Source organism: Marmota flaviventris, chromosome 13 (genome assembly GCF_047511675.1).
Source record: "Marmota flaviventris isolate mMarFla1 chromosome 13, mMarFla1.hap1, whole genome shotgun sequence".
Lineage (NCBI taxonomy): Eukaryota > Metazoa > Chordata > Mammalia > Rodentia > Sciuridae > Marmota > Marmota flaviventris.
The window spans coordinates 41,438,376-41,453,421 of record NC_092510.1 but is presented as its reverse complement, the minus strand read 5'-3'; the positions used below and the strand labels follow the sequence as shown (position 1 = coordinate 41,453,421).

The window sequence follows — 15,046 nt, the reverse complement described above, 5'->3', positions numbered from 1 at the left end:
AGGAGGTCAGGGAAGGATACAGAAAGGTTGATGAAAGAGTACTAAATTACAGTTAGACAGGAGTAAGTAGTTCTGTTATACTACAGCCCAATAGGGTGACTATAGATAAGAACTATGCAAAAACAATCCAATTTAAAAAGTGTTAAAAAAAATGAATAGAAATTTCTCTAAATATGTAAGAATAGATGAAAAAATAGTCAACATCATCAGTCATTAGAGAAATACAAATCAAAACTACTATGAGATACACCTTCAAACTCTTCAAAACTCAAAAGAACAAACAATGGAAATAAATGCTAAGGATGATAAGAAGAAATCAGAACTTTTATACTGCCAAAGGGAATGAGACAGTGCAACCCCTGTGAAATTGATCCAGCAATTCTGCATTTGAGTGTGCAACCAAAAGAACTGGAAATAAGGATTCCAACAAATACTTCTATGATAATGTTCAATTGCATATTATTCACAATAGTCATAAGTTGGAAACAACACAAATGCCCATCAATAGATCAATGGATAAACAAATATGCTACATACATATTATAAAATATAACTCTGACATAAAAAAAATGAAGTTCTGACACATACCATAATGTGGAGGAGCCTTGAAAACATTTCCCTAAGTGAAATAAGTTAGGCACAAGAGGACACAAATATATTATGATTCCACTTACAAGAGGTATCTGGTATGAGAAATTCATAGATTCAGAAAGTTGATTAGAAGTTATCAGGGGCAGGAGGGAATTAGGAATGCTTACTTAAGCTTAATGATTACAAAGTTTCTGTTTGGGGTGATGATAAAGAAAACAGTGGTGATAGTGTGTAATGCAGTGAATGTGACTAATAACACTGAATTGCACACTTAAAATGGCAACTTTATGCTATATACACCTTACAATTTTAAAAAATTTATCATGAAATATACCGAAAATGAGACCAAGTACAGAATATCATATTTTCTTTCATGAAATTGCTTTTCTTCTTACATTTTTTCACTAATTGCCATGAACATTCTCCTAACACTCATCTAAGCTTGAAACCACAGTCATCTTCAACTACTCATATTCATTTATTCCCTACAATTAGCAAATATTTTTTTCCCTTGGATATTCCTATGAATAATAAAGAAGCCAGGTTGGCTAAAGGAAAGTCCCTGAAGAAGAAAAATGAAAAAATAACATGGGAAAAGTAATAATGAAGTAGGGTTTTAGGGATTAAAGGACCTTAAATGCAATGCTAAGAAGCCTGGACTTTATTATGTGGAACACAGAACTGCAAACTTTAGCTGTGAAGGGCTAGATAGTATATATTTTTAGGATCTCTGAGCAAGAAAGGAAAACCAAGGATATTAAGATAGGTACTTATATAACATGACAGCTTTTTTTTTGGTTTGGACTCAGGGGCACTCAACCACTGAGCTACATCCCCAGCCCTATTTTGTATTTTATTTAGAGACGGGGTCTCACTGAGTTGCTTAGCACCTCACTTTTGCTGAGGCTGGCTTTGAACTTGCGATCCTCCTGCGTCAGTCTCCCAAGTTGCTGGGATTACAGGCATACACATCACAACCAGCTTTTTAAAAATATTTTTAGTGTAGACGGATACAATACCTTCATTTTACTTATTTACACATGGTGCTGAGGATCAAACCCAGTGTCTCACATGCTAGGCAAGCCCTCCACCATTAAGCCGCAACCCCAGCTTACCACGACAGTATTTTAAAAGGTAAGTTTTATTATTGTGCAGGTATGATGAGGCCAACAGGTCAGAAGGCAAATACCACTGAAGAATTTTATTCAGTTCCAGGAGGAGGAAGAATGACAAATTACATAAAAGGCTACATGGGAAGTACCAGGGTCAGCAAGGAAGCAACAGGAGCAAAGGGAAAACGTGTTAAGAGCCTTTACTGTGGTTTCCATTAGAAGGAACGAGTAAAACAGGTAAAGAGAGTTAGTACTGGTGAGTCTGAATAATTTCAGTGAGCTCTAAACTGTAGTAGTGGTCTTTAGTTACGTAGTACCTGTCCCTGCAGTTAGTAGGAGAGGGGAATAGTGGCCCAGAGTGTCAGAGATGGTAAGGATGATAAAAATAGCTGGAGCATGGGCTTTGGATAGACTGGTCTGCATACTAAGGTACAGCTGTAGGCAAGTCCTTTACTATCTCTAGAAATAGGCTACTCCTAGGAGGGTGCAATTTGTCCAAACACAAGGGAGCCCTAAGATGTCAAAATGAAATACAGAAAAATAAAAAGTAAAAATAAAAAATAAATACAAAGAACCAAAATTTTATAAGTTTTAGTAATGATTGTCTAAATAAAATTATAATGACAACCGTGTGTGTTTGTGTGTGTGTGTGTGTGTGTGTGAGAGAGAGAGAGAGAGTGTGTGTGTGTGTATTTTGGTAGTACACATCCACTAATGAGAGAGAATGGAATTCTTTTTATGAGGATAACATTTTTAACTAATTAGTGATTAAAGTGACCTTTTCCTATCATTCCTATCATCAAAACTTACTGTAAAGTTTTATCTATTAATACAGGTCAGTAATGAGAACTTATAGGTTTCATATCTGAAAATTTTTTTCATACAAGTACAGCCAAATATGGATATCAATCTATGAGTATATAATTTTAACTGAATATATGTCACCTTGTAGGGTATTCTGGAATTCTTCTCCTGGTTTTTTACTTTAACACTGCAGATTAATCATTTCTAATTGAAGGTTATGAGGAAGTTTCTCTTTTGCACAACTGGATTTTATACACAAAAATTTAAAATGCTATTACAACTGTGGCTTGAGCTCATAAAATATATCTACTGCTAATGTGTGTGGGTTAGAGATCTTCTCTAAATTTGTAAGTATAAAAAAACAGCCTGACAGGCTGAGGTTGCAGCTCAGTGTTAGTGTCCTTGCCTAGCACATGTGAGGCACTGGGATCAATTCTCAGCACCACATTAAAAACAAAACACATAAATAAGGGTATTGTGTCCATTTATAACTAAAACTATTAAAAAAGAAAGAAAAGAAAAAACACCCTGACATTACCTGTAATTCAAACAATTTTATTAGTTGTTAACTGAAATGAGTTTACTACAAATAAGTTTCACAGATAAAATTGTTTGCTTTATAGCTTTAGATTAAATTCATTAGGAAATTCTGTCAAGTCTGCAGCAAAAACTATTTTCTGGGCTGGGGATACAGTTTAGTATTAGAATGCTTGCTCTGCATATATGAGTCCCTCCCTAAGTTCTACCCCCAGCTCTAGGGTAAAAAAGCCATTATTAAGTGTCTGTTAAGTAGTGAAGGGTGATTCTTTTCTTTTGGTACCAGGGATTGAATCCAGGGGTGCTTAACCACTGAGTCACATCCCTAGTCCTTTTTTTTATTATTTATTTATTTTGAGATAGGGGCCTGCTAAGTTGCTGAGGTTGGTTTTGAACTCATGATCTTCCTGTCTCAGCCTCCAGAGCCACTGGGATTGCAGGTGTGCATCACCAAACCCAGCTGGGTGATTCTTTCAAGTTCAGAAAAATCTCATTTTCAGTCATAAGCTAAAAATGTTTCAATAATCCTTTATTCTTTCTTGGCCATCTAGCAGGTAGCTGTGGGGTGGGGCAAGGCAGGGTACTCACCTTGGATCTCTGACAAAAGCTTACAATAACCACAGGCTTTAAAAAGCCTTACATTTTCACAAGCTTTGTAAGTCTGCCCAACTAAGTCTTTTTCTGTTACATGTATTTTTACCAACATCAATTAAGGCACACTTTAGTGGATTCCTCTTCAGATTGTACTGAATTAGAGTTTTCTCAACTTCTTTGAGAATTTTTCATCTGAAGTTGTTCCACATAGGATATTTATTCAGAGTAATTCTCAGTTACTTCACACTCAGCATTGATCATTCAAATAAACTAGAAGCAATTCTAACATTTATTAACTCACCAAGAATCAAGCTTATATTGAGTGCACTTTTTATATTTCATTTTTTGTGAATAAATTCTGTGACTGTTATTTTAAATATCTTAATTTTGTGACTATTACTTTGAACAGTAAATACTATGATGAGTGCTTAGTCTGGTAATATCGACTTTTATTCTTTAGGCATAGCTATAGTGTAATTCATTGCATAATAAGCAAAATACTTTGCCACCTAATTCATAATGTATAATTATAATTTATAATACACCAAATAGAAGAGTAAAGCATTGAGAGCCTCACATATGGTTGCTGTCCACACTATTCAACTCAATCTGCTATCATAGTTCAAAGAAGCCACAAACAATACATAAATATATGAGCATTTCTGTGCTTCAATAAAGCTTTATTTATGGACACCGAAATTAAAATATCATATAATTTTCAAGTATAAAATTGATTTATTTTGACTGATTTATTTTGATCATTTAAATAGGTAATAACTATTCTTAGTTGATGGAATACACACAAACAGGCAGCAGGATAGATTTGGTAATATGTGGTGGTTGTCGGCCAACTCCTGCTATAAGCAGTACAGAACTACTTAATATTTTTGTCTATTTGGGGCATTTTCTGATAATTAATATAGTCAGCATAATGTAGCACAGACTAAAAAGACTGAAAACAGAGAGAGAGAGATTAGTCTAGTCGTAGTCTAGTACATAAAATCTGTGTTCCTAAGTTTATATCTTATTTCTCTGGTACACACTATCTGTATAATCTTGGATAGGACTTATTAGTTTTTCAAATTACTCATTTATTATAAAGGATACCAGTACATACTTCAAAGCATTGACCTAAAGATTAAATGAGATGATCCATGTAAACTTATTACAATATAGTACTTACATAGACTCAGTAAATGTTAACCATACATATTATTACTATGGAAAATTAGATGATAATGACATCTCTAAAGATGATACTGAAAAAATAAAAATGGAAAAGATAAAATGAAGCACTTCTAGGCACATCTAATGGAAATGCAGAAATAGATTCCAATAGATATAAGAAACAAAGCTTATTATTTTATAGGATATCCTCCAAAACTGGAAGGCAGAACTTAAAACATAAATTCAGAAGTACCATGTGAATATGGACAAATCTTTTAAAAGCTGGATTAGATGTCAAGGACAAAACAGGAAAGTAAGATGATTACATAGAAAAGGATACAGGTGCTATATTTAAGGATGACAGGAAGTGGTAAAGTCAACAAAGATATATTAGGTGGAAGAATAGAGAACACAGTAGTAGTACAGAAGAATCAATACAGCAATTCCTATTATTAAAAGATAAATACTTAGATGTGTGGAAAATTGAAAGAAGTCATTTAAGACAATCAAGTGTAGATGCAATATAATGATTTTATAAGAAAACACTATTTAAATTAAAAAATCTACTTACTGACACAGCTATCATGGTACTATCTGGTCTCCATTCAGCTTGTCTGTAGGATCCGAACTGAGTAGATGATTTTGTAGGTTCCTTGTAGGTTACAATTAACACACTAGGCTGGAAGAAAATAGTTGTATTTTTATTAATCTCATAAAACACATACAAACAAAATAACAGAACACTATGAAGTATTTGAGAAATAAACAATTTAATATTAAACTATCAGCTTTCAACATTCTAAGCAAATCAACCAGAAAGAAAAATAATGTGTTAGGCCTCTATTTATTAAAGAAAAGGAATCAATAATTAATAAAATTACATTACAAAATAGAAAAAAAAAAAACGGCCCAGATATGTTCACAGGTGAATTCAACAAAATATTTAAAGAAGAAATTATACTAGTTTTCTACAAGGTCTTCCAGAAAATAGAAATGGAGGAAAATACCTCCTAACACATTTTGTGAGGACACTGTTATCCTAATAATAAAACCACAAAAAGACATTACATGAAAAGTAAACTACACACCAAAATCCCTTAGGAATATAGATACATAAACTCTTAAAAAAATATTAACAAATCAAATTCAACAATTTATAAAAAGAATTATGTACCATGACCAAGTGGGCTAGATCCCAGGCACACAAGCCTGGCCAAACATTAGAAAATAAATTAATAAATCACATCAACAGGCTAAAGAAGTAAAACTCATGATTATAACAATAAATGCAGAAAAAGCATTTAATATATCTAACACTCATTTATGATAAAAACAAACAAACAAAAACCTTTCACCAAACTAGGAATAGGTGGGAACTTCCTCAATCTGAACACCTACCAAAAAATCCACACCTAATATTATACTTTGTAGTAAGAAATTCCAAGAACAGGAACAAAGGCAAGAATGTTCCTGCTATCCACTGCTTTTCAACATAATAGCACAAGTCCTAGCTAATTTAATAAGTCAAGAAAATAAAATAAAGCATATACATACTGGGAAGGAAGAAATAAAATTATCTTTATTCATAAGATAATATGATCATTTATGTAGAAATTCCAAAAGAACATCAAAACCTCTGGAAATGATATGCAATGATAACAAAGTTGCAGAATACAAAGATAATATAAAAAAGCCAATCACTTTCATATATTCCAGCAAAGAAAAAGTGGAATTTGTAATAAAAAATATTTTCCCATTATATTAGCTTTTTAAAAATGAAATATTCATTGTATAAATCTAACAGACTTTATATAACATTTACATGAGGAATATCATAAAACTCTGAGAACTAAATAAAAGATATCCTACTTTAATGAACAAAAGAGTCAATACTATTAACATGTCAGTTCTTCCCAATTTAATCTATGGATTAAATGTAATCTCAGTCAAAATCCCAGCAAGTTATTTTGTAGATATCAACAAATGCACTCTAAATTTTATATGAAAAGGCAATAGATGAAGAAGAGCCAACTCAATACTGAATAAGAACATGTTGGAGAACATGATATTATAACCTAACTTCAAAACTTACTGGTTAAAGAAGAAACAAATCAATCAAAGAAAAAGAACACAGAGTCTAGGAATAGACCCATACAAATACACTCAACTGATCTTTGACAAAGAAGCAAAGGCTATATATATAAGAAAGAAAAGATAGTCTTGTCAACAAATAGTGCTAGAATTAATGAACATCAACATTCATGAAAATAAATCTAGATGTACAGCTTACATCCTTCATAAAAATTAATTTAAAATAAATCTAACCTAAATGTAAAATATAAAACCCCTGGAAGAAAACAGTAGAAAAATCTAAACAGCTTTAGGTATGGCAAAGGCTTTTTGTAAATGACACCAAAAGCACAATGTTGAAAGAAATGATTGATAAACTGGACTTTAAAGCAAAGAGTATTATCTAAATAAAACATACTTAACTAATAATCTGCACTATAAAAGTGGAAAAGAATCTAGAGGGCTGGGGTTGTGGCTCAATGGTAGAGTGCTTGACTAGCACATGTGAGGCACTGGGTTCGATTCTCAGCATCACATAAAAAAATCAATAAATAAAATAAAGGTATAAAAAGTTATATAAATCTTTATATGTGTGTAAAGAATCTAGAAAAGGAAATTCAAAAGCTGTTTTTTTAGAAGTGGCTTCAGGCAATGCCAGAGAAACTTGGTTGAACTAACCCTCCTGAAGATATGGACAAGAATCTAGAAAATGAAGTATTTCAAGGCATTGGAAATCAACCTAAAATAGGCAAAAACTGGAAGGTAGCTATCCTGAAAGACATGACATGCCACAGGTAAAATTTGTAAATCTGGCAGGCACAATGTCACATGCCTGTAATCCCAGGGACTCAGGAGGCTGAGGCAGAAGGATCCCAAGTGCAAAGTCAGCTTTTAGCAGCTTTAGCAACTTAGGGAGGAGCTAAGAAGGTTAGTGAGGCGACCATTATCCTAATACCAAAACCAGAAAAAGATATTACATGAAAAGTAAACTACATATCAAAATCCTTCAGGAACATAGTTACATAAACTCTCAAAAAATATTAACAGGGCTGGGGCTGTAGCTCAGTGGCAGAGCACTTGCCTAGCATGAGTGAGGCAGTGGGTTCGATCCTCAGCACCACATAAAAATAAACAAATAAAATAAAGGCATTCTGTCCATTGACAACTACAAATTTTTTTTTAAATATTAGCAAATCAAATTCAACAATGTATAAAAAGAATTAAGCACCATGACCAAGTGGTGGGGAATATAACTCAGTGAATAAGCGTCCCTGGGTTCAATCTGTGTTACCAATATATACATATTATATATATTTTATAAATCTTGCTTTTTGCCTAAATTTGCAATCCAATCTGTGTCTGATTCAGGGGTAAAAAAGTGGCAGATTTACTTACTTGAGGCAAAAAAACAGAAAATAAAGCTCAGACCTGCTACTCTTGCTGGAAAGCTATGGAGGAAATTCTAAAAGAACGGGTGCCTCAGGGAAGATCAATCTCAAAAATCACACTTAAACTACTCTAAACTACATGGGAAAGACTTTCCCCTTCATGGGAAAGACTTTCCCCTTCATGGGAAAGACTAAACTGCATCTGATGAAAAAGCAACAGGTGGCAGTTGAGAGAAATGAAGAAAGATACTAGATATTGCCTACCATAAGAGAAATAGATAATTGAATTGAGATAAAAGTTACAGCCTGCATGAAAATAACACTCTTTGGAGGAACACAACAAAATCTGGTTTCTATAATTTATAGAGAATGTCAAGAATTAATAAGCATGTGAAGGAGCAAGAAAGGATAACTCATATTTAAAAGAAAAAACTGTTAAGAGAAACTGATAAAGAGGTATGGCCCAGAAGTTGAACTTAACATAAATTTTTAAATCAAGGTATTATAAATATGTTCAAGGAAAAATACTCATAATGAGTGAAGACAAAGGGAGAAATCTCAAAACAGAAAAAGAAACCATACAAAAGAAATTGGCTCTCCCTCCTCATCTGCTCCTCCCCTCATAAACAACTTTTCATACCTCCCCCCATAAGAACCTAATGGAAATTCTAGAGCTGAAAAACATACACAGGGAAACTCACAATTTAATGAATTCTATGGACTGAATCTGTAATAAAATTAGTAGGAATTATCTGATCTGAAACTCACAGAGAAAAAAAAGACTAGATGAAAGAAAGCATTGTTAAAAACAAGAGGGATCATATCAAGCAATATTAATAAAAGGAGTCCAAGAAGAAAAAAGAGAGTGGGGCAGAAATATGATTTTTCAGATCCTCAAGAAGAAACAGAGTACCAGAAATGATTAATATGGGTGAACAGAAAAAACTGCATGTATCTTTTCTTTTTCTCTTATTTCTTTAAAGGCCATGATTATTTAAAGCAAAAATTATAACAGTATTATAGGATTGATAAAAAATTGAAGAGATATAATTATATATATATATATATATATATATATATATACACACACACTACACATATACATACAAAAGAGTGGTAAATGGAACTATACTAATGCAAAGTTCCTATATTTTATGTTAAAAAGTAAAAACGTTATTTCTAAATACAGGGTGATAATGAACTATACTGTAATCACAACCATCACCACCTCTCTTCCCAAGGCAAAGAAGTACAGATTTAACAGCCAACCAAGAAACTTAAAGTAGAATTCTAAGATAATATTCTGGCAATTCAAAGTAATCAGGGGGGAAAAAAAAAGGAAGAGATAATTAGAAAATAAATAGCAAATTGGTAGACTGTTATGGTTTGGATCTGAAAAGTCTCCCAGAGGCTCATATGTTGAAAATTTGGTCCACGGCGAGTAGTGTTATTGAGAGATGGTGGAAATGTTAGGATGTACGGACTAGCTGGAAGTAGTAATCCATTGGGGGCATGTCCTTGAAGGGTTTATTTGTCCCCAGTGCCTACTACCCTCCCTCTTTCCCACTGCTTCCTAGCCATCATGAGGTGAGCAGCTTTGTTTCACCATGTTCTCCCTGCCATGATGTTCTATCTCACCACTGGCCTAAAAGCAGCAGAGTCAGCTGACCATGTTCTGAAACCATGAGGAAAAGCAAATCTTTCCTCCTTTTAAGCTGTTCATGTCAGGTATTTTGTCACAGCAACAGAAAGATACAGTTAACCATAACAATATTTATGATAAATATAATTAAAAAAACTAAGACTCATCTACATGTTATCTATAAGAAATGGCCTTTGAATACAACAATACAAAAGGATCAAAAATAAAAGAATAGAAAAATATGTACCACGTAAACAGTAAACCATAAAAAGCTGGAATGTTTAAACTCAGAAAAAATAGTGCTTAATTTAAGAAACATCATTACATATAAGGAAAAATTTCCTATTAAAATGGTAAATTCATTAGGAAGGCAAACAATTACACATGTCTATTAATAAAGTTTCAAAATATATAAAAGAATATAACATCATTAAAAGGAAACAATATATACAATTATAATCAAGGACCCCTCTCCCAGTAATTTTATAAAATTGGAGAAGAATTACAATCATGTTCATTCATTCTTCTGTGTCAAAGGCCTGCAAACTTTCTGAAAAGAATCAAAGAGCAAACAATTCAGACTCTGTGAGACACATACAGACTCTGCCACATATTCTTTTCTTTTCCTTCTTCAAATAATATAAAACATAAAACTATTCTTTGCTTCCAGACTATACAAAAACAGGCCACCAAAGCCACAGCTTGTCAACCCTTCACTATTTTGTCATTCATTCCCTTATTATTACTCCCTGCTAAGATTCCTTCTCTCTGCTGCCCTACTGAACCAAATGTTTAGTTTTTTAGGACCTTCCTAGCTCAAGAAGAATATAAGATGTTCTTAGTCATTTAAATCCTGACATCACTTATGGTTTTCACTAATTAAGATCAAATTTGTTACAGGTTCATAGTCTTTCACTTTTGCCACTTTTAAAGAGTATAGTTCTGGCAATTTTTTTTTTTTTTTCTTTTTAAAGAATGCCCCTCAGCCTATGCAAATATCCCATTTTCCCTATAAATTCACAGACATTAATTTTAGAATTCATTAATAGATCTTCTCTGTAGCAATTATTATACTTCAGGCTGACTCCTGGGTTCCTTAGGCATACCCTCATTTTCTAAGGTTCTGGCACCATAATGTGCTCTAAGGTCATCTTGTACTTTCCCTGCCTTAGCCCTTCAGTCAGCCATTTTTCCAGGGAGTCCTCTTTTGAACCTAGAGGTACTCAACTCTGAGCTACACCTCTAGACTTTCATATTTTTTATTTTGAGATGCCCACATTGCCATCCTCCTGCCTCAGCCACCCAAGTCATTGGGATTATAGGTATACACCACTGTGCCCAGTTTCCTTTTTCTTTTTATTAAATACTTTTTAGAAATGAGATCTGAAGCCAGGCATAGTGCTTTACACCTATAATCACAGCAACTCAGTAGGCTGAGGCAGGAGGATTGTAAGTTTGAGATCAGCCCCAGCAACTTAGCAAGGCCCTAAGTAACTTAGTGAGATCCTGTCTCAAAATTCCAAAAATAATAAATAAAAAGGATTGGAGATGTAGCACAGTGGTGAAAATATTCCAATGCATGATCTATTAATTTTTCTATATGCAAATATATTATTCATGTGTATGTGTATATATACATATATATATATATATGTGTGTGTGTGTGTGTGTGTGTGTGTGTGTATCTCACAGGAATTCCTACTATCATCTCTGACTATAATCCAGAATATTTAGCATTCATTCTAGAATGTCCCCTTGATTATTTGTAGTTTCTGGCAGTGAGAAACCCTGCTCTAATTTCACACAATTTATTTACTTTATTCAAGCCTAGTATATACATCAAGTAGTTTTGAATGGCTAACTGCATCCCTGTGGGAAATCTGCCTACTAGAATGTGGTGTTTGTGTATTTCTTTTATTTTAGCCTTACAATAAGCAGTTGAAATACTGTTTTCCATGTTTCACAGGTCATCCTTTAAAGGCTTTTTGTTAATCTCTGCAAGTGAAATATATAAGTTCCTAAGAAGCCATCAAGTAAAGGTTAAAAATAAGTACTTTGGGTGTCATTTGCATTAGATGAAAATAAGAACATAGTTTGGGATAGAAATCAGGATTTATTGTAACTATCTAGAAAAGAAACTTGACTCTGCAACAGAAGTTAAAATAACAAAGCAGCTTTTAAAAAGGATGTACTTAAAGCCAGGCATGGTGGCCCAAGCCTGTAATCTCAGTGATTTGGGAGGACAAAGCAGGAAGATCACAAGTTCAAAGCCAGTTTTAGCAACTCAGCAAGGCCTCAAGCAACTCATCGAGACCCTGTTTCAATTAAAAAAAAAAAAAAAATTTTTTTAAAGGGTGGGGGCTTAGTTTAATCACCAGTACCCCCCCCCCAAAAAAAAAGTACTTATAAGACTTACACTTCCTGGCTAGACCCTTAATAAAGCTAGAGTGATCAAGAATGTGTGGTGTTGGCAATCAAGGGAGACAAACAGAACAATGAAACAGAATAGTTTAAAAAATAGAAAAATAAATAGAAAGATGCAAAGCTAATTCAATGGTCATAAGAACATCTTTTCAACAAATGGTGCTGGAACAATAAGACATCTATATACTATATTTTGTAACAGTTAATATATATACTTAAATATATTTCACGTAATGTATTTTCTAAAAATGAACTTCAATCCATACTTTGTTCTATGCACCTATCAATTTATAGATTATTATAGATTTATATGTAAAACCTAATCCATAGGAATTCAGAAATACAGGTGAAAATCCTCTGTGGCCTTGGGTTAGGCAAAGATTTCTTACATAAGACACAAAAGACCTGGTTCAAAAGTGAGAACTGACAAAATGATCTTCATAAAAAATACTTCTCCTGCTGGGCAACATGGCACATGCCTGTAATCCCAGAGATCAGCAGGCTGAGGCAGGAGAATGTGAGTTCAAAGCCAGCCTCAGCAACTTAACGAGGTACTTAGCAACTCAGCAAGATCCCATCTCTAAATGAAATATAAAAAAGAACTGGGAGGTGGCGCAGTGGTTAGCACTTCTGTGTTTAATCCTCAGTACCACAACAAACAAAACTTCTCCTCAAAACACATTATTGACAGAGATATGTCACAGACTGGAAAAAATATTTGCAAACCACATATTTACATCAAGGACTTGTACCCAGAATATATAAAAGACTCTTGTAAAAAAAATAAATAAATAATTTTTTTTAGTTGTAGTTGGACCCAATAACTTTATTTCATTCGTTTATTTTTATGTGGTGCTAGGATCGAACCCAGGGCCTCAAACGTGCTAGGTGAGCATTCTACTGCTGAGCCACAACCCCAGCCCAAAAGACTCTTAAAACACAAAAATAAAATGAAAAATCTAATTAAAAAATAGAGGTAAAAGATTTAAACAAAATAATTACAGTATCAGATTCTGCCCAGGTAGAATAAATATGTATATAGCCATACTGACATAAGTAAATGAATAAATTATCTATGAAGCCATATTGATATAACTAATGGAATAACTGAAAGAGAAGGGACAGCATATCCTCACATTAGAATTCCAATTAGTAAACGTAGTAGGAAAGAGGAAGGCGAGAATCATAATTAGGTGGCAGACATGATCCAGTGATGCTAAAATTAATAAGAAAAAGTTCCAGGAAGCCAGGCATTGGCATTAACTTCAAGGTTAGCCTGGCAACTTAGTGAGATCCTATCTCAAAATAAAAAATAAAAACAGCTGGGGATGAGGCTCAGTGGTAGAGAGTTTCGCTGGGTTCAATGGAAAGAAGTGGGGGAGGGGAGGAGAGGGGAAAGAAAAGGAAGAGAGGGGAAAGAAAAGGAAAAGGAAAGGAAGGGGTTTCAGAAAGGAAAGAAAAGTAAAGGAAGGGGTTCCAAGGAAGAAAGGAAAGGGAGGAAGGAAGGCGTTCCAGGAGAAATAAGATTTGCCTATTATCTCTCCCCAAGTTACTTTTTCAAAAATTTTAACTACAAAAGGAAAGACAGTAACTTCACGGTAGAGAAATCTGGCAGACACCAACTTAACCAAGTGATCAAGGTAAACATCACCTACCAGTAAGAATATCATAAGCTCTGAGAAGGAATAACATTTTTGTGGTCTTCTTGTCAACAATTACATAAACTCAGTCCATTCAAGAGAAAATCAAACAGACCCAAGATGACAAACATTCTACAAAATAATCAGTACTCTTCAAAAAGGCTCAAAATGATAAAAAGGAGAATAAGAGAAACAAGGGCTGAAAGAGACAAAGAAGAAATAACTAAATGCAATGTGAGATCATGGATAGAATTCTAAAATATAAAAAGAATAACCAATTTGAAAAATAAGGGGAAATTTCAATCAGATCTATAGTTTAGTTAATAATAGTATACCAATGTTTATGTTTTGTTAAGTGAAAGATGCACCAAAAAACAAGTGTACACTATATGATTCCATTTAAATAAAAATTCAATGAAATGCAAACTAATTTATATAGAGAAAAAGCTAGCAGAGGAGTGATTACCTGGGGGAAGGAGGGCAGTAAGAAACAACTACAAAGGGGCATGAGGAAACATTTAGGGGTAATACTCACTATTATGATAATGGGAATGGTTTGATATATGTATACATGTCAAAACTGTTAAAATTTATACTGGAAACATGCACAACTTATGTCAATTATATCTCAAGAAAGGTATTAAAAGTTAAAAACAAGATATTATGGATGGCCTTTTGGAAAACTCAATATAGAAGAAAACACTGCTTGGGAGACCAATTTAGAATCTATTATAAAAGTCTAGAAAAGAAACCTGAACTAGTACATAAGGAGGAGAGGGCAGAAAGGAGAAGATGGAAGTTTTAAAAAAGAAGATATAATTTGTGTATTAACTTCAATAAATATATATAAGATACAATCAGTAGTACATTTATTTTTTATTTTTTTATTTTACTTTTTTGTTGTGTGTGTGTATGATTTTCAACTTTATGATTCTTTGACCTGATAATTTTGAAAGCTTTTTTTTTTTTTTAAATACTAGACCAAGGAGAGATTAGTAATTCCAACAGAAAAGGGTTTTTTAAAAACTGACCTTTCTTATAATTGGCATTAATGATAAGCTGTCTAATAAACATAAA

General features: G+C 33.3%; 1 protein-coding gene across 6 annotated transcripts in view; it reads right to left on the bottom strand.

The window, feature by feature from the left end:
- The window catches only part of Ric1 (RIC1 homolog, RAB6A GEF complex partner 1), a 135,509-nt gene that overhangs the window by 99,844 nt on the left and 20,619 nt on the right, over nucleotides 1-15,046 (bottom strand). For all 6 annotated transcript variants that reach the window (XM_071600619.1, XM_027943060.2, XM_071600618.1 and 3 more), the window contains exon 2: nucleotides 5,377-5,484. Coding sequence is in view for 5 of the 6 variants with exons in the window: in XM_027943060.2 (XP_027798861.1) it covers nucleotides 5,377-5,484 (108 nt within the window). In the remaining variant the exon portion in view is untranslated. The remainder of the gene's footprint in view (nucleotides 1-5,376; nucleotides 5,485-15,046) is intronic.